This window comes from Zalophus californianus, chromosome 5, assembly GCF_009762305.2.
Source record: "Zalophus californianus isolate mZalCal1 chromosome 5, mZalCal1.pri.v2, whole genome shotgun sequence".
Classification (NCBI taxonomy): domain Eukaryota; kingdom Metazoa; phylum Chordata; class Mammalia; order Carnivora; family Otariidae; genus Zalophus; species Zalophus californianus.
The window spans coordinates 14,367,556-14,386,009 of NC_045599.1; the positions used below are offsets into that span (position 1 = coordinate 14,367,556).

General features: G+C 40.7%; 1 protein-coding gene and 1 long non-coding RNA gene across 4 annotated transcripts in view; one reads left to right on the forward strand and one right to left on the reverse strand.

Moving 5' to 3' along the window:
* The window catches only part of LOC113928797, a 28,847-nt gene extending 14,030 nt beyond the window's left edge, over nucleotides 1-14,817 (reverse strand). The window contains exon 1 of the long non-coding RNA XR_003521973.2: nucleotides 14,615-14,817. This is a non-coding gene — a long non-coding RNA (uncharacterized LOC113928797). The remainder of the gene's footprint in view (nucleotides 1-14,614) is intronic.
* Nucleotides 14,818-14,934: 117 nt separating this feature from the next.
* DMXL1 (Dmx like 1) overlaps nucleotides 14,935-18,454 on the forward strand; it is a 134,796-nt gene continuing 131,276 nt past the window's right edge. For 2 of the 3 annotated variants that reach the window (XM_027604872.2, XM_027604874.2), the window contains exon 1: nucleotides 14,935-15,442. In XM_027604872.2, coding sequence (XP_027460673.2) covers nucleotides 15,356-15,442 — 87 coding nt within the window. In that variant the 5' untranslated portion in view covers nucleotides 14,935-15,355. Of the gene's footprint in view, nucleotides 15,443-15,486; nucleotides 15,681-18,454 lie in introns of those variants that run through there. The other variant, XM_027604873.2, reaches the window with a different exon arrangement.

Genomic DNA, 18,454 nt, shown 5'->3' on the forward strand with positions numbered 1-18,454 from the left:
CAGAATATTGACTGGCCAGGCCTGTAAATCACTTTGTGCACCTGAATATTAGAACATGACTTTTCCAATTGAATGGCATCTTTTCCAATTGAATAGTATCTGGTTAAAAGTAGATCCATTTGCACAAATTTATATTTATCCAGAATGAAGTTTCAAATATTTGCAGCAACTAGATTGTAGTGGGAGAAAGGGTATCAGTAGAATTTTGCATGTGACATAATTTTAAAAGCTGATTAAGTTCAGTTAAAAAATGAGTACAACTATCAGGATAAAGATATATTTATAATTGTGAAAATAGAAGCTTTTCAGGTAAAATGCTTTATTAATATAAAATTATGCATTTACCCAATTACTTTCCTCTAAATAGCTTTATTTGAGGCAGGAATCAAGGTACACATTTTCCACAATATACATGTCATCTCTTATATGTCACTCAACTGCTCTAGCCACTCCAAGATGTTTCCCAGTCCCTGGACTGGTCAAGCCATTTCATAACCTTTGCTCAAGCTGCTAACTTTGTCTAGAAAGCACTCCATGTCCCCATTATATCCTCATCTCCCAAAGACTTACCTCAAGGGTAGCTTCCTCTGAGCAACCGTTCCAGATCCATTATGACTCTCCTTCCTTGTTTGAACTGACCATTTCCTCCATATTCCTTCTCCCTAAAACTTTGCCCACATGTTATTTCTTCATAGTGCCTATATCCCGTATTGTATTTTCTAACTTAAATGTTTCTCTTACCTGGCTGGACTGTAAGCTCTGTTGAATGCTGACTTTCTATATCAGATTCTTCAAAACCTCTCCAAAGATTGAGTTTTTTGAAGTGTATCATGAAGGCTAGGATCTTAGTTGAGTGCCAGAGCATTTCCTTTCACATTTGTATGAGCTCCTAGTTTTATGATAGCTATCTTCTTAGGAAACATGATGTTCAAAATTCTTTAAGTTGCTGGCCATCCTTAATTGGATTCCTTCTGAGGTGAAGAATTCTCTTTGTCTCCAGAGCACTTCAAGGACTACCACAAAAGTATATCTACTATCCTTGTAAATGTTCACACTCTTATCTAGCCAACAAGCTCTACTGAGCACAAGGAGTTCTGACATCTGAGCAAATTTTTTCCTTCTGGTAAAGGGTTATAGTCTAGAGCCGAAGTGAGTTTGTTTTATGCAGTGCATTTTACCTAACATTTTTCTATTTTAGTTTTAAAATACAACTCATCAAAAAAACAAGGTTAAGTCTGCATTTTCTAATTAGACTTCTAATAAATCTATTCAGGATGTGGATTTCACAAACAGAGGTTAGACAGTCATGAGTTTCCTCTTTTTCGGGCAATGAAAGGAAAGTAGCAGGATTTAAAGTATTATAACAATGATCAGAAATATGTAACAGAGAAAGTAATAGGATTTCCTAGGAGTTAAGCTTATTTACTTAGAAATGTGGTGTGTTTTCAGTGAAAACCAAAGATTGTACGGCATGAAGGAACATTGGAGTTAAAGAAGGCCCCCAAAACAGGTTGCCTCTGTCTACTAGTTGAGCTGCTGTGGTCACTGTGATTAAACAAACCACAGTGGAAGGCTGTTGAAGGGCTCATTTTAACTTGCAAAAGTTCTGTTCATGTTTGGGTTCCCAAAGCAGAGGTTTCACTACCAAGGACTTAGTTAAGTCATACAGCTGCTTTTAACACACAGTTTAAAGACATTGTTATTTCAGGGGCACCTGGGTGGCTCAGTCGGTTAAGCAGCTGCCTCCAGCTCAGGTCATGATCTCAGGGTCCTGCAATCAAGCCCCACATTGGGCTCTCTGCTCAGTGGGGAGTCTGCCCACTCTCCCTCTGCCCCTCCCTCCCACCCAACTCATAATTAGGAGTACAGCTCCACAACATATGACTCAGTCATGGTTTGAATGAAAAACAGTTGTTTTGTTTCTCTAGGTTTTTGACCTATGCAGGGATCCAGGGTCTGAGAATTAGGTTACATTTCTCCAAATATTAAGATTTTTCATTTTCATTTTCATTTTCATTTAGGATCTATAGCATTGTACTTAAAACCTCCTTGAGAAGTACAGAGATGCGAAATGTGACCCAATTCAAAATTAAGATGGAAAGAAAAATAAATACAATTATTACCAGTGGTTGTTAAAGACACTCCTGGTTAACTTGTCCGAGTAGAAACATGCAGGCTCTTGGCCCTTTAGGCATCTATTCTAGAGGTAATAAAGGAGAATTCTAGGAAAAGTTAGCTATTCTATAAGGGAACTGTAGTCCTACCAAAAGCAGTGGAATCCCAAACACAAAGCTATATTAATCAGATTTCTTTTCATAACATTTTCATAGACTTATGTTTTGGTGTTTGAAAATTTTTTTGCTATTCAAGTGTGCTATTTTTCCTCAAATTTTAGTCTTCAGCTTTTGAGCTTTACCTTAGTTTTTTTTTTTTTTTAAGATTTTATTTATTTGACAGAGAGAGACAGCGAGAGAAGGAACACAAGCAGGGGGAGTGGGAGAGGGAGAAGCAGGCTTCCCGCCGAGCAGGGAGCCAGGTGCGGGGCTCGATCCCAGGACCCTGGGATCATGACCTGAGCCGAAGGCAGACGCCCAACGACTGAGCCACCTCCCCTCCAGCAACTCTCAGTTTTTTTCCTATAGTTGAGAATCTCTCATGGTTTGTCTCCCTCTCTGATTTCTTCCCATTCAATTTTCCCTCCCTTCCCCTATGATCCTCTGCACTATTTCTTATATTCCACATATGAGTGAAACCATATGATAATTGTCTTTCTCTTACTGACTTATTTCACTCAGCTTATAATACCCTCCAGTTCCATCCCCATTGATGTAAATGGTAAGATTTCATCCTTTTTGATGACTGAGTAATATTCTTGTGTGTGTATATGTGTGTGTGTGTGTGTGTGTCTGTGTCTGTGTGTGTGTCTGTGTGTCTGTGTGTCTGTGTGTCTGTGTATGTATACCACATCTTCTTTATTCATTCACCTGTTGATGGGCCTCTGGGATCCCTTCACAGTTTGGCTATTATGGACATTGCTGCTATAAATATTGGTGTGCAGGTGCCCCTTCGGATCACTACATTTGTATTTTTGGGGTAAATGCCTAGTAGTGCAATAGCTGAGTCATAGGGTAGCTCTATTTTTAACTTCTTGAGGAACTTCTACTTTACTCAACCATCAATCGATAGACACTTGGCTGCTTCCACAACTTGGTTATTGTAAATAATGCTGCTATAAACATAGAGGTGCATGTATCCTTTGGAATTATTGTTTTTGTATTCTTTGAGTAAATACCCAGAAGTGCAATTGCTAGATCTCAAGGTAGTTCCATTTTTTAAACTTTTTGAGGAATCTCCATAGTGTTTTCCAGAATGGCTGTACCAGTTTGCATTCCCACCAATAGCGCAAGAGGGTTCCTTTATCTCTACATCTTCACCAAAACTTGTTGTGTCTGGTGTTTTTGATTTTAGCCATTCTGACAGGTGTGAGGTGATATCTCTTTGTAGTTTTGACTTGTATTTCCCTGATTCCAAGTGATGATGAGCATCTTTTCATGTGTCTGTTGGCCATCTAGAGGTCTTCTTTGGAGAAATGTCTGTTCATGTCTTCTGCCCATTTTTAAATTGGGTTATTTGTTTTTGGGGTGCTGAGTTTTATAAGTTCTTTGTTGAGTTATGAAGTTCTTTAACCCTGTATCAGATATTCATTTGCAAATATCTTCTCCCATTCTATAGGTTGCCTTTTAGTTTTGTTGACTGTTTTCTTCACTGTGTAGAAGCTTTTTGTTTTGTTCTAGTCCAAACAGTTTATTTTTGCTTTTGCTTCCCTTGCCTCAGGGGACCTATCTAGAAAAAAGTTGCTATGGTTGATGTTAGAGAAATTACTGCCTGTGCTTTCTAGGATTTTTATGTTTTCAGGTCTCACATTTAGGTCTTTAATCCACTTTGAATTTATTTTTCTCTTTGGTATAAGAAAGTGGTCCACTTTCATTCTTTTGCACGTTGCTGTCCAGTTTTCCCAACATCCTTTGTTGAAGAGACTGTCTTTTTCCCATGATAGTCTTTCCTGCTTGGCTGAAGATTAATTGACCATATAATTGTGGTTTAATTTCTGGATTTTCTAATCTGTGCCATTAATCCATGTCTCTGTTTTTGTGTCAGTACCATACTGTTTTCATTACTACAGCTTTGTAATATAACATCAAGTCTGGAATTATGATGCCTCCAGCTTTGCTTTTCTTTTTCAAGATTGCTTTGGCTATTCAGGGCCTTTTGTGGTTTCATACAAATTTTAGGATTGTTCTAGCTCCATGAAAAATGCTGTTGGCATTTTGATAGGGATTGCACTGAATGTGTAGACTGCTTTGTGTAGTGTGGATATTTTGTGTGTGTGTGTAGTATGGACAATATTTGTTCTTTCAGCACATGAGCATGGAATGTCTTTCCATTTCTTTGGGTACATTCATCCCTTTTTAAAATAGGTTTACAAGATATAATTCACATGCTGTATAATTCATGCTCCTTCTTCAAGAAGAATTTGCATCCTACTTTGCAGAAAGACTTGAAGACTATCAAGTTGAACCTTTCTTACTTTACCTCCACCTTCTCTACTAAAGGTCTTTATCTCTATATTTACCATTTCCAAGTCCAACCCCTCCACCCTTGATTCCTTATATCATTGGTCTTTACTTCATCAAAAATCTTTTAAATCTTTCTATTTGTGTAAGGAATTAGTTCTTAGATAGGGTTTTCTGAAGGAGGCATAAGGAGAGGGTGTGACACAAATGGGGTTAGCTAAGCCATGTGGTCAGCCAGCAAGAGGTCTGGGCAAGGCGCTTGCTGACTAGACTGAGACTTCAGGGCTTGGCAAGCTTAGAAAACTGAACAGGCTTTAAAGCCTCTTCCCAAGGTAGCAATCAAGGTCAGAGAAGCAAACTAATTAGACTCTTCAGGATGGTGGTCCAGAGCCAGAGCCAGAAAGGACTTGTTCTCTGACTGAAGCCTAGGAAACTATTGCCCTTTTATCTACTTTAGTCCAGGTATTCTCCAGTCAGCACCTCTCATTGTCAGAACCTTCTAGATACCAGGGAAGTTCGAACACTTCTTAATCCTTAACAAACTAACTAACTAACTAACTAACTAATTTTTAAAAGAAGCATGGAAGGAAGGGGGGAAGGAAAGAAAGAAGGAAGGAAGGAAAGATAAAGAAAGATAGTCTGTCTTTATCTATTCAAGAGCTGCCAGTAGCCAGTTTAAATTCAAGGGTTGGCTGGAAGATTGAGTTGCTCATGGTGGCCTAATTCTTCAGAGCCTTAAATTTTTTTTATTTTTTTAAGATTTTATTTATTTATTTAAGATAGAGAGTGAGAGAAGGAGCATGAGTGGTGGGGAGGGGGGTAGGCAGGGGGCCGAGGGAGAGGGAGAAGCAGACTCCCCACTGAGCAGGAAGCCTATCGAGGGGCTCGATCCCAGGACCCTGAGATCATGACTTGAGCTGAAGGCAGACGTTTAACCAACTGAGCCACCCAAGTACCCCAGAGCCTTGTGATTTTCTTCATAGTTTTCCACTCTCAGCACCCAGCTTAAGAAAAGGACAATGAGTAGATACAAAGGCAAAGACAATTTATAGATACTGTTGCCAGCCAACGCCTCCTTACAACCTCCTTGTGAGTTCCTGAAGTTCACTAATGACCTCCCAAAATCCTAATCCAATGCTCTCTTCTTGGACTCGACTTCTTTTTACACTCTGAACAGCATACTTTTCCTTCTTTTTCAAATACCACACTTCTTAAAGTTCCTCCTATGGTTCCTACATGACCCTCCCACCCACCTGACTGCATTAGAGGAGTTGACCCCGACCACTACTGGGTAGTCACTAAGCTTTAGTTCTTTGTTCTCCACTGCTGGCTTTCTTCCCCTTCTCTTCCTGGAAACCACCTCCCTTTCTGAGGGTCAACTCTTGACACTTACTGAATATCTCCCAATTTTGCATTCCTGAGCTACAATCCCATCTCTCTGTCTCTTACCTTGGATGTCCTATGATTACTTTAAATTCAAACACTAAAATCAGTCTTGGCCTTACCCACCTAAAAAGGCTTGTCCTGCTATTTTCTCCCCATTTTTCACTACATTAGTAAAATGCCATTTCATGAGTCACCCAACTCTGTTAATCAGCAGCCTGTCTCTATTCCTACGCTTCTATGAGAAACTTTGAAAATCTCTTACCCCTTCTTCTCCAGGATGAAAATGTTCTAAGCAAACAAATGTACCATTTTAGACACCCAAGTTCATTATATACAGGAGAAAGAAACATGTAGAAATGCCATCCTATACTATTTTTTAATTTCATTTTTGAGAACACAAACTTGGTGAGATTGTTTTTCAGAACTATACACAGCAAAAGTGACTTTTTCATATATAGCAAAAAAACATTTCTTTTATCTACCTCAAGTTCTTAAGATTCAGGAAGCAAAAGACCCTATCTGCTGAAAATCCATTATTGATTCAGATAGATGTGCTTTAATTAAAGCACTGTTTACAACTTGGAGCACGTGCTCTCTCTGGATGCTTTTGATCTAAGAACTATAATCAAAAGCCTCTGCACTGAGAATATGGCAGTGTTCTTTCAGAACACAGGGAAAGAAAAGTACTCTGACCATTTGTAATTTCAGGCACAGAAATGAGGGTTTTTAGAATGCTGCTTACGGAATTTCCTTCTCAAAAAGGTTCTCTGTTTCTTTGCTATAAAGAAAAGGAAAAATCAACACCTGAAGTCAATTCATCTCTGCTTTCTTCTATTTATTCAGAGCTCTGCCAGATTTTTTCTGTGGAATTAATTTTCTACCTGGTGTCTATACTTTTATTTTTTAAAAATCCTACCTGCAGCAATTGTGCCAAGTTATGTAGAGTTATATATAGAACACTTTTCAGGAATGATATTCTTCTTGGCTTTTTTCCTGTCTGATGTTCTTCTCTCTGCTGCTTCACATGTTAATATTTTCTGACAATTCAGGAAAATTGGAACTCTCTTGCTTGTTGGGCTGTAAGTTATTGCATATTAATCTTGGGATTCCAAGTGAAGAAACAGAATTAAAACTCAAACCCATTTAGGAAAAAAGAAAAGGTAGGGAAGATTTGGGGATCACATAATTGGGCAAGATAGGCATGATGCTGGACTGAACCAAGAGTTCGAGTGAGGTTGTCATGACATCCTCATCGTTCTGGTCAAAAATAGAACTAGCTCTACTTTTCTCTCTCCATTCTTCCCTAAAACACTCAATCATCATCTCTGGTCAGGGACCGTGGTCCTTTCTTTTAAAAAATGCAAGAGTTCTGGGGCGCCTGGGTGGCGGTTAAGTTGTGGCGGTTAACAGTCGGTTAAGAGTCTGCCTTCAGCTCAGGTCATGATCTCAGGGTCCTGGGATGAGCCCAGGGGGGGCCCCATGCTCAGTGGGGAGTCTGCTTGTCCTTCTCCCTCTGCCCCTTCCCCCCTCCTTGTGCTCTTTTTCTCTCACTCTCAAATAAAAAAAATCTTAAAAAAAAAAAAATGCAAGTGTTCCCTGCTAGCTGCAGCAGAAAAATCCCAGAGAAGGATTCTGACTGACTCAGCTCGAGTCCATTCCTGAGTCAATTACTGTAGCCAGTGAACCTAAGGTGAGGCAGGACTGCCCAGTGATTAAGGGCACGTAATCTGGTGGGATTTTGTAGATTTCTGTCATCTACTTTGAATGTGCTTTCTGATGCTTGCCAAGTTTGTAATCCCATTGTCATGAGAACTGTCCCTGCCATTCCCCCCACTTTGGTGTAGGACCCTGGAGCCCAAGCATTGACCACGGAGAGGCAGTGAGGTTATGCTCACTTCTCATTTCATCCATCTCTCTCTAGCACCTATTTCTACTTCCCTAGGCAGAAGGGGTAAAAATAAGGATATGCTCTCAGTCCACTTCTTTCTAAATTTGGGATTATTTGTGAGGATTCTTATGATTTGTCTGTAACTTTCAAGGATTACTTCTTGGAGAGGCAAGTAAAGCCACACGAAGCCTGAGCAGAATCTTGGACTTGTGCAGGTGGGCATCACTTTTTTTTTTTTTTTTTTTTGGTTTATCTCATGTGGTTGTGTTGCTTTCCTAATGTGGTTGTTGCTGACAAAAGTTTTACTGTTTTCAAATATATATTTATTAAGTATATATATAATGTATTTATTTAGTTTATATATATTGGTGGATGGTGCATGACCCAGCATTACTCTCCCATCTTTATGCAGAAATAGCCTCACTTATATTGCATAATTAAAGGGGCCACTTTAGTGCTTCTTACCTAGACACATATTGCTTCAAGGGTACTTGGCTATGTTGTCTGAGGCAGAAAAGAAGCTGGCAGTTTCTTTTGCTGGAAAATTTCATGTTCTGCCTCATCAGTTAGTCCATACCACATACATGATTGAGCGTAAGCATAGTTCCTGACAAGCTTCATTTATACTGTAATTGGGGAAAAACCTTTCTCCCCGCTCTGCACACACCTTCTGTTTTCTTTGCTTCCAGAATATTTTGGTGTTTTGTAGTTATTCCTTCCCACACTTGAGAAACATTCCCAACATTTTTGTTCGTTAATTTACCTTCCCTATCTCTTCTCACCTTTTCAGCTAGGGTGGCTCAGTAGGCATCCCAGTCATGGAGAAATCTTAAATATATATCACTAGGTGAAAGAAGCCAATCTGAAAAGGCTACACATTGTATCCTTCCAACTATATGACATTCTGAAGAAAACCAAAACCTGAGCCTTTGGCTCAGGTCATGATCCCAGGGTCCTCAGACTGAGTTCTGCATTGGGCTCCTTGCTCAGCAGGGAGCCTGCTTCTCTCTCTGCCTGTTGTTTCCCCTGTGTGCTCTAACAAGTAAAAAAATAAAATCTTAAAAAAAAAAGATTCCTCCATGACTCATCATGGCTTAATACCTAATTTCTTTTTAGCACTGAATAATGTTCCATTGTCTGCATATACCACAGTTTATTTACCCATTTACTCATCAGTTATTCTATAACACATACATGATTGAGTGCAAGCATAGTTCCTGACAAGCTCTGTTTATACTCTAATTGGGGAAAAAAACTCTTTTTCCCCCTTCTGCATACATCTCTTTTCTTTGCTTCCAGAATATGTCGGTGTTCCTTCCTTGTTTTGGCAATTATAAGTAACATTGTTATAAACATTTATGTGCAGGATTTTATGTGGACATGAGTTTTCAACTCCTTTGGGTAAATACTAAGGAGCATGACTGCTGGATCATATGCAAGAGTATATTTTGTTTGTAAGAAACCACCGAACTATTTTCCACTGTGACTACCAATTTGCAGTCCCACCAACAATGAATGGAGTTCCTGTTGCTTCATATCCTCACCAGCATTTGGTGTTGTCAGTGTTTCAGATTTTAGCCATTCTAATAGATGCATAGTAATATCTCAGGTAGTTTGTTCTCTTATTGTTGAGTTTTAATAGTTTGTTGTATATTTTGGATAACAGTCCTTTTTCAGATGTTTTTTTGCATATATTTTCCCCCAGTCTATGATTTGTCTTCTCATTCTGTTGATATGTCTTTCACAGAGCAAGCAAAAGTTTTTACTTTAATAAAGTCCACCTTATCCATTGTTTCTTTCATGGATCATGCCCTTGGTGTTGTATCTAAGAAGTAACATCGAACCCAAGGGCATCTGGGTTTTCTCTTATGTTATCTTCTAGGAATTTTATAGTTTTGTGTTTTATGCTTAGGTCTGTGATCCATTTTTGAGTTAGTTTTTGTGAAGGTTTTAGGTCTGTGTCAAGATTAATTTTTTGTACATGGTTGTCCAGTTTTTCTAGCACCATTTATTGCAAAGACTATCTTTGCTTCACTGTATTGCCTTTGCTTCTTTGTCAAAGATCAGCTGACTATATTTATGTGGGTCTATTTCTGGGCTCTCTCTTCTGTTCCATTGATTTGTTTGTCTATTCTTTTGCCAATACCACATTGTCTGGATTACTGGAGCTTTATAGTAAGTCTTAAAATTGGCTAGTGTCAGTCCCCCAGCTTTTTTCTTCTCCTTCAATATTGTGTTTGCTGGTTGTGTGTCTTTTTCCTCACTATAAAACTAGAATCAATTTGCCAATATCCACAAAATCACTCGCTGGGATCTTGATTGCGATAGTCCCTTTTCTTTATTACTTTTCCAGAGTCCAGTGACCTCAGGTTGTTCCTGGATAAACAAAACTCCTTGCTGTTGTCTTGCTTCTCCTTTCTACACCTCCCCTTTTTTTCCCAAACAAAAGGTCCTACATATTTATTACTAAGTCAACCTATTAGTGCAGAAACATAAAAATAAAGAGAAGAGGCATACTCCCAATAAAACATGTCCAGCTGTCCAGATGGTAGTGATATTTTCAGTGATATAGTAAGATGTAAGTGATCTTGAAGCAGCCTAAGTGAGCACCATCTCATGTGTGATTCCTTAGAGACCTGAAAATGTTCTTCTCCAAAGTCTCCTCTTGGAGTTGTACCTGATTCTACTACCAATTTTCATCCAAATCCATTGGAAAATCGGACAATTCCATTTTTGTTTCTTGGCCAGGAATTGTTTGATCCTGAAAGTCTTGTGAGAAGACACAGCAAAGGGTCAACTGCACATACCACAATGGCAGAGAAAGGGAGAGAGAGCAAAATTACATCTCCCGACTTCTACTTCCCCCTAATGAAAACTCCAATAGGCATAAGGAGAGTCATAGTCAGATGAAAGCCACAACTGAGGTATGTGTGTGACTTACTCGTAATTTCAAGACTTTCCTAGTTAAGTATTTGCCTTTAACCAAGTGAATATCTACCTAATTGGAAGATTCTACCTTTTCCTTTTGTGTGTCTCTTCTCCCTCCATTCTTAATTCTTCTGCTCTGTTTGGGAAGAATGTGGAGGAAGAGCAGACTTCTGCCCCCACTGCTCTTACCCCTACTGTAGTGACCTTTGGAGATGACCCCTGCCTCCCCGCATCAACTCTCTTGTGTGTTGGAGAGAAGTGGCCTTCCCAGCAAAAAGTTGCATTCCTTGCAACTTGTTAATTTATTCTAATTTATTCATTTTGCCCCTCCCCCACACCAACCCCCATCTGAGCAGGGAGTACCGTGCCTCTTCCCTACAGCCTTCTGGTGTGGCCTGTCCAGGGAGAGGGCTTGGGTGCGGCCCAGTTGGAGGTTGATCTTGCTGTTAATGTTTCCTGTTCTTGTGTTTTTGTTCTCTGGCATTTGCTGAGAGAGAAAAGAAATATGAGCAAAGCAGAAGGAGGTGGGAAATGAATCCAAACCCTAGTATGCCCGTTCCCACCCCACAACCTTTCCCTTAGTGGTAGCAAAGTATCAGGAGTCTCTTGGCTGGAGCTGTTTATCTTTCAACAAACTATGGTGTTTCTAGTTTGGGAGTGGGTCAAGGTAAGGAGGTCAGCTTTTCTTCCATCTTTAGGAAGGGGAAGAGAAAAGTATTTGGGGAAGATGGTTCTTTCTCCTGGAAAAATCACTGAAGATCCAACTTAAAGAAGTCATCTCACCTTCCCTGTCTCCTCTCACATTGTCAGCAGGGAGGTAAGTGGTAGACTCTGACTGAATTCACTTTGAGATTCAGGGGTCTTTGGAAAACACTTAAGAGGGCCTTTGCAGCCTACAAAGTCTGAGTTCCAATCCTTGGGTGGTGATATGATCCAAATCTAACATGACATTGGGCAGTATTTAGTCTCTTTTTAGATGTCTTCATTTGTAATATAGTGTTTGTTGTGATTTAAATGAAATAAATAAAATACCTAAGAGAGTGTAGACTGGGTGTTTAAGGAACAGTAGCTTTTATAAATAACTGCCCTTTAAGTGCTTATGGGTAGAGAACCCTTCAGCTGAGCAAGTGAGTGTGAGCCAGGAGTCTTTAATGGCAATCTCCAAATTTTAGAGGTACTAGAATTAATGTTTCTATAGTAACAATATTACAAATGATGGCTAGGGTCCTATTTCATTGCTCAAATATCTATTTGGCCTGTAAAGACCGTGATAGATTTTGCTACAGCAAGGCTGCTGTTGCCAGTCCAGACAGGTTCCTGTGACAGTCAGTGTCTTAGATGCACAGACACCCTCATCTTATTTTTACGGAACAGTAAGTTCCAAATGCTTGTGTGAAATTCCAGCAACACAGTTCCCCTGATTCAGTCTTAGTTATAGGATGAGGGACTCTGTTTACTTCCAATCTCCCTCATCTACTGAGTGTTGGCAGCGGGGACCGAAGCCCCTATTGGTGGCTCCCGTGGCACAGGAACTGGGAGGACGGGGATTTATATTAATGAGTTTAGGATGAAGGTGGCGGGGAGGAGCATAATGACAAGGATTTCAGGAATCAGAGAGGGAAGAACAGGCATGAACACTTCTCGATCTGAGTGGGCGTCCTATATGCTCCTTTTCTCCCCCCGGGGTCTCAAACAGCTTGTTTGCTGTTCTTTACACTGTCACCACCCCCTGAGTCTAATTCAAGTCCCCCTTCCCCTTTGAGACTAGAACTTCTCCTGCATTGTTCAATGGTTAATTGTATTCAACTCTGCATTTGTAGTGTGAAAACAGCCATAGATAATACCTCAATGATTATGTATGGCTGTATCCCAATATAATTTTATTTATGGACATGTGACCTTTATGTAATTTTCACTTTTCATGAAATATTATTCTCCTATTGCTATTTTCAACCATTTAAAAATGTAAAAACCATGTTAGCTCAGGGCTGTATAAAACCAGACAGTAAGCAGGAGTCGCAGTGGAAGAAAAAAAGATAAATTACTAGCATTTAGCTGTTTCAATAAAACAGTTTATCTGCTATATATCAAACAGGTTGTTTAATGGGAAATTTAATAAAGTAGTAGGAGTATTTCTTATGAATAAGAAGTAAAGGAATACCCTGGATTTCCATTAGGTATCATAGTGCTATAGTTTTAGATAGACTAAAATGTCCTCAGAACATTTGTGGCAGTCTCAAGCATCCCTGGGAAGTTTGATTTGGACCAGGGTTTGATACCTTTTGGAAAACCTTAGAAAGAGTAACTATACGTTAAAAGGTTAGGTTTATTTAGTAACAATGATAATAATAATAACAGCTAACATCTATTGAACTCTATGTGCCAAACACTGTTCTTATTTAATCCTCATGATGATTATATGAAGAAAGTCTACTACTATCTCTTGCTTATATATAAGGAAAGTAAAGCACAGAGAGATTAAATAACCTAAGTGAGTGGTAAGGCTAGGATTCAAACTCAGGTAGTCTAACTCAAGGCTGAAGGAATTTAAGAAAAACTAACAGATGTCCTGAGTTGCAGGAATGAAAATGCCAAGCAAAATGTTGTTGATAGGTTAAACTTGCTGATTTTACAGATGAGGAAAATGAGTCTTAAAGTTCCAAGGTCACACAGCTAATGTGAGACCAGAAGTAGATCTCAGATTTCCTAACTACTAGGTCACTCAGTTTCTTTTATTCTGCTATACTGCATGCCCTTAAAAACCAAAAACTGGGCAGGATAGAATGAGTAAACACGTTGGGCCAGGTACAATTTATGTGGGACACAGAAAAAACTCCATTTAGAATCTAAAATATAAAATTAAAGCCACTCCGAATATGATTTGAAGATTAATAATTAAAACAGAAATTAAGTTGTAAGTATGTTAGACCTCAATAAAATAGTTTTTTTAAAAAACTAAGTTTTAAGTCCCTTATTTTTATAAAGAGACTGGGATAAATAATGGAATTCATTTACAACTTTCAAATAAAAAAACGGAGATGGCTCTTAAACTTGTTTTTAAAGTAACTTTTTATTGCAAAAAATTTTGGCAAAGGATAAAATTAATACTCCTCCCATCCAAGTATTGGTGTGAAGGTGTTTTTTTTTTAACCACAAGAAAAGTATATAAAAATCAATTAAGCTATTTTTAGCAAACTACTTTTTTCAGGTGGAGAGTGCCTTATTTACATTCATCCGTTTCGCATTTATTCAACACCTACAGTGGAACAATGACGGCGCTAGGGAGGACCGTCCGTATAAAATATAGGGAAGGAAACAGAAACATCTTTATCGATAATACCACAAAACTTGTGTCAAAATACACTGAGAGTATCTAGCAGTTGTAACTGTAACATTGATAATCATTTTGGAATCCTTAGGTTTTTGTTTGTGTGGGTTTTTTTGTTTTTTTGTTTTTTTCCCGAAACAAACGCTCAACGTAGGGCTGGTGCAGTATTATTATCAGCACTACTTCAAAACCTATGTTCAGGACAACTGAGGTGAAAACACTTCATTTTAACACTTGTCGAGTATTTAAGTCTTTCAAAATCACCCTGTGTGGCGAGTCGGAAGGACGCGTAAGGCTGGAGAAACTATCACGCCGGGACAGAGACCCTAGAAGGGTCGCGTCTATTTGGAGTCCCCAAGGGCCGCCTGGGGGAGCGGTGCTTGTTGGGACTTGTAGTCTCTACTAGGACGGAGGACATTGCACCTCCATTTATAATGCATTTCTCCCTTTCCAGCTTTCTGGCCCGACGGATTAAGCCCTAACCTAAAGCATAATTCGACTACTTCTTACCTCATTCTAGACCCATTGTATTTCTGCTGGGGTCCTTCTGTGCAGCGCTCAAACCCACAGACTCTCTCACCAGTCTCAAAGCGACTGGCCTGTCCTCAGTGGTGGGCGGGGCCCTAGGTGGACTAGAGCTCGGGATTGGCCAGCATCTGACTAGACGAGGCGTTTTCTTATCCACTTGCTGATCTGTAAACTGTGGTGAAAAAGTGAGTCCTTTACCGCAGTACCCCTCTTCGCCGCGGGAAGTCTCGCGATATTTCGGCTGGGGCCCTAGCGACGCGTAGCGAGCGGCAAAGGCCAGTGGGGGTGGCGGGCACCGGAGCCGGGAAGGGACAGGTCAGGCAGGGAAGGCTTGCGCGTGCTGCCTGCGCCACTGGGGCTCCGCCTGGACCAGCCACCCGGAGCCGAGAAGAAGTGTGTGGACTGCGCGGCCCTCCTCGAGGCAGTCGGCCTCGGGTCTCGGCCCTTGAGTCCACCCGGAGCTTCACCTGGGCCCCCACGGGCTGTGACAGGTGCGCGGAGGAGCGCCGCGCTGCGCGCTCTCCGCGGCCCGCCCCCTCCGGGCCTTGCCCGCCAGGGCTCGGGATGAACTGCGGGCCCCAGCTGAGCGGCTCCTGGCGCCTATCGCTGCCGCCGTCGCCGCCCAACAGCGGCCGCCGCCCCTGAGGGAAGGAGGGAGGGAAGCGGTAGCTGACCCTGGGCATGAGCCGGACGCGGCGTCCGTTGCTGGACTAAGGCGCAGACATGAACCTGCACCAGGTGCTGACCGGGGCTGTGAACCCTGGCGACCACTGCTTCTCCGTGGGCAGCGTCGGCGACCAGCGCTTCACGGTGAGTGAGGGAGGCTCCCGCGTCGCCCGTGGCAGGTCCGCGCCCCTGAGTCAGCCGGGATCGGCCCAGAATCACGAATCACGGGGCCGAGGCCAAGAACGCTTGGTCGCCCGCACTGGGGTCCCCAGGTCCCCCACGAAGGTCCCCGCCCCTAGGCCCGGGAGGACCTGGCTTTTGAGAGCGAAGGAGTAGAAACATGTTCGTCATCACGGCACTGAGTCGGAAGTTAAAATGTTTGGTAGGATTTTTTTTTTAAAGTTTCTAGTCTGACGTCCTTGGACTGGGATGGTTTATCAAAATCGTTTACCCAGAAATAATTGTTGTAATGTGTATGGGGGCTTTTCGTAGGCTTAAGTTGTCAAATGTAGAAACAGTTGGGATTGGTTTAATTTCTTTATACTAATTTAAGATCAAGCATCTTTGTAATTAAAAGATTACAGATTGTTTTAAGACAATTACTGATTGTTTGCTCTCAATATCTAGCGCCGAGTAATACAGTGAAAACAGTGTTTTCATTTACTTTTCTTCATATTCACCGGGGAATAACTTTAGAAAGGAAAAAATATTTTTCGTAAGTAATTCACTCTTGTCGTCCTTTGAATTCCATATGTAACAGTTTAGAAATCCTGGGGAACTTTTTGTTTATTTTAGATTGCTCACGTTAATTACTAAAAGTTACATTACAGTTTTTCAGTAAAACTCCTCTGGTGTGTAGTGGTAGTTCCAGGTTAAGATTTACTGAATATTGCTCGTTTTTCATTGGTCTTCCTCAGATATTGGAAGGAAGAAGGCCCCAAACTTCTGGGTACTTAGCAGTGTAGTGGCATTTTCTGCTTTAACTATAGTTTTTAATAATGATAATTTAATGTATATATAATAATTTAATGTATATATAATAAATATAAATAATTTCAGACTGTAAGTAAGTACCACCCCCACTGGCCTTTGAATCCCTTTGTCTAAACATATTTATAATGCAGAGGATATTTGCTACAACTTGTGTGTTATCTCTTAGTTATGATTAAAAGTAAAACTTAATTTTAGGTAAGCAAATGAAACAAACAGCTTCACAGATCCCCCAGGTTTTCTTCTCTTTTACTTATGAATTATTTTGTGGTCTTTGTCAGTCAGAATAAACCTTAGGTTAAATAAAGTAATTATTTAACATTGTATAGGAATTCCATACCTGAACTGTGCTTTTAGATCTGTGACAACTAAGTATTTCGCTCTCAGAGAGCGTCTGTACCTCCACTCTGGAGAGATTCATGCACACCTTAGCTTACATTTGACGCTAGCAATTTTGAGATTCTGATGCTAGATGTTAATCTAGCCTGAATACTCAGGGGAAGAGTGAACTCTCAGGGCCTCAGGGAGCTACTACAAACTCCCTATAGCTGGACACTGCTCTCTGCTCTTGCTATTAAAGATGGAAGAAATGGAAGAAATAAGCAGCATCCCAAGGGGGTTTTCCTAGTGGGAGATTATAGGATGGTAATATCTCCTAAAGTTATGAGTGCTTTCTCCAATGTGAATTCTAACAACTTTTTCTAAGAAGGCTTTCGGGATCTATGCCATAGTGTGAACTTCAAAGTACATACAATATACTGGCCCATTTATACACTTGGATGACCCCTCTAAATGTATATAAAACCTTGGTGAATGTCTCCATGTTATTTTATTTTATTTATTTATTTGTTTTAGATTTTATTTATTTGAGACAGAAAGAGCGAGCGAGCGAGCGCACATGAGAGCGGGGAGGGTCAGAGGGGGAAGCACACTCCCTGCTGAGCAGGGAGCCGGATGCGGGGCTCGATCCCGGGACTCCAGGATCATGACCTGAGCCGAAGGCAGTCGCTTGACCACCTGAGCCACCCAGGTGCCCCCCATGTTATTTTAAAGAAGAGATGAGCTAATATACCAGAGACTATATGCGGTTATTCTACACCATAACGTTGCTTCCGCTGCGACCTTATTTTAAAATCTATTTCCATTGACCAGATTTTTTTTTTTAAGATTTATTTACCTCTCAGAGTGAGAGAGCGCGAGAGAGGTGCGCGTGCAGGGGGCAGGGGCATAAGGAGAGGGAGTGAGAGTCTTAAGCAGACTCCGCCCTGAGCGCGGAGCTAGGGGGTGGGGGCGGTGGGGCTCAGTCTGTCCACCCGGAGCTTGCGCCACCCAGGTGCCCCTCCGGAGACCAGACGTGAATCTTCTACCAAGCCTACTGCAGATTTCTCCCAGATCTCAGGAAGGATTCTAGTAAACTAAAGTAAATTTTTCATTTCTTTAGTATAGAGAGATCCTAGTTCTCTAATTTGGGTGGTAGTTTAAGGATTAACAATCATCTTCTTACTTTGTACCCAATCCATCCTTGGCACTTTAACATTAAGTTGCTAATTTTATTACAAAACAAGTTTCTTGCCTTTAGTTTCCTCAACACCATATACATCTTAAATTTATCTCTCTTGAAATTGCCTGGTTTGGGGGCGCCTGGGTGACTCAGTCGTTAAGCGTCTGCCTTCGGCTCAGGTCATGATCCCAGGGTCCTGGAATCGAGCCCCGCATCGGGCTCCCGGCTTGGCGGGAAGCCTGCTTCTCCCTCTCCCACTCCCCCTGCTTGTGTTCCCTCTCTCACTGTGTCTCTCTCTGTCAAATAAATAAATAAAGTCTTAAAAAAAAAAAAAGAAATTGCCTGTTTTTTTATGTTAAAAAGCAGATCTATTTATTGTTTACTCCCTGAATTCTGTTTTTAATCTCTTCTGATTTTTGACTTCTTTGATAGGAAGATAGCAAACATTAATGGTAGATTGTAAGTACAGAATTAAAAAAAAATCTCTAGATTTCAGTTTGAATTCAGGGAGGGATATGAGATCTTCCTCTTGGAGACCCCTTTGCAAAATGATTTTATTTCTCCTGGTACTTCATGACTTTTGTGAAGACATCCTGTGTTTGCAATTCCTCCCTTCTCATGTTTGCTGGTAACTTACCTGTTGTTTTGAAAGATTAAAAGAGATG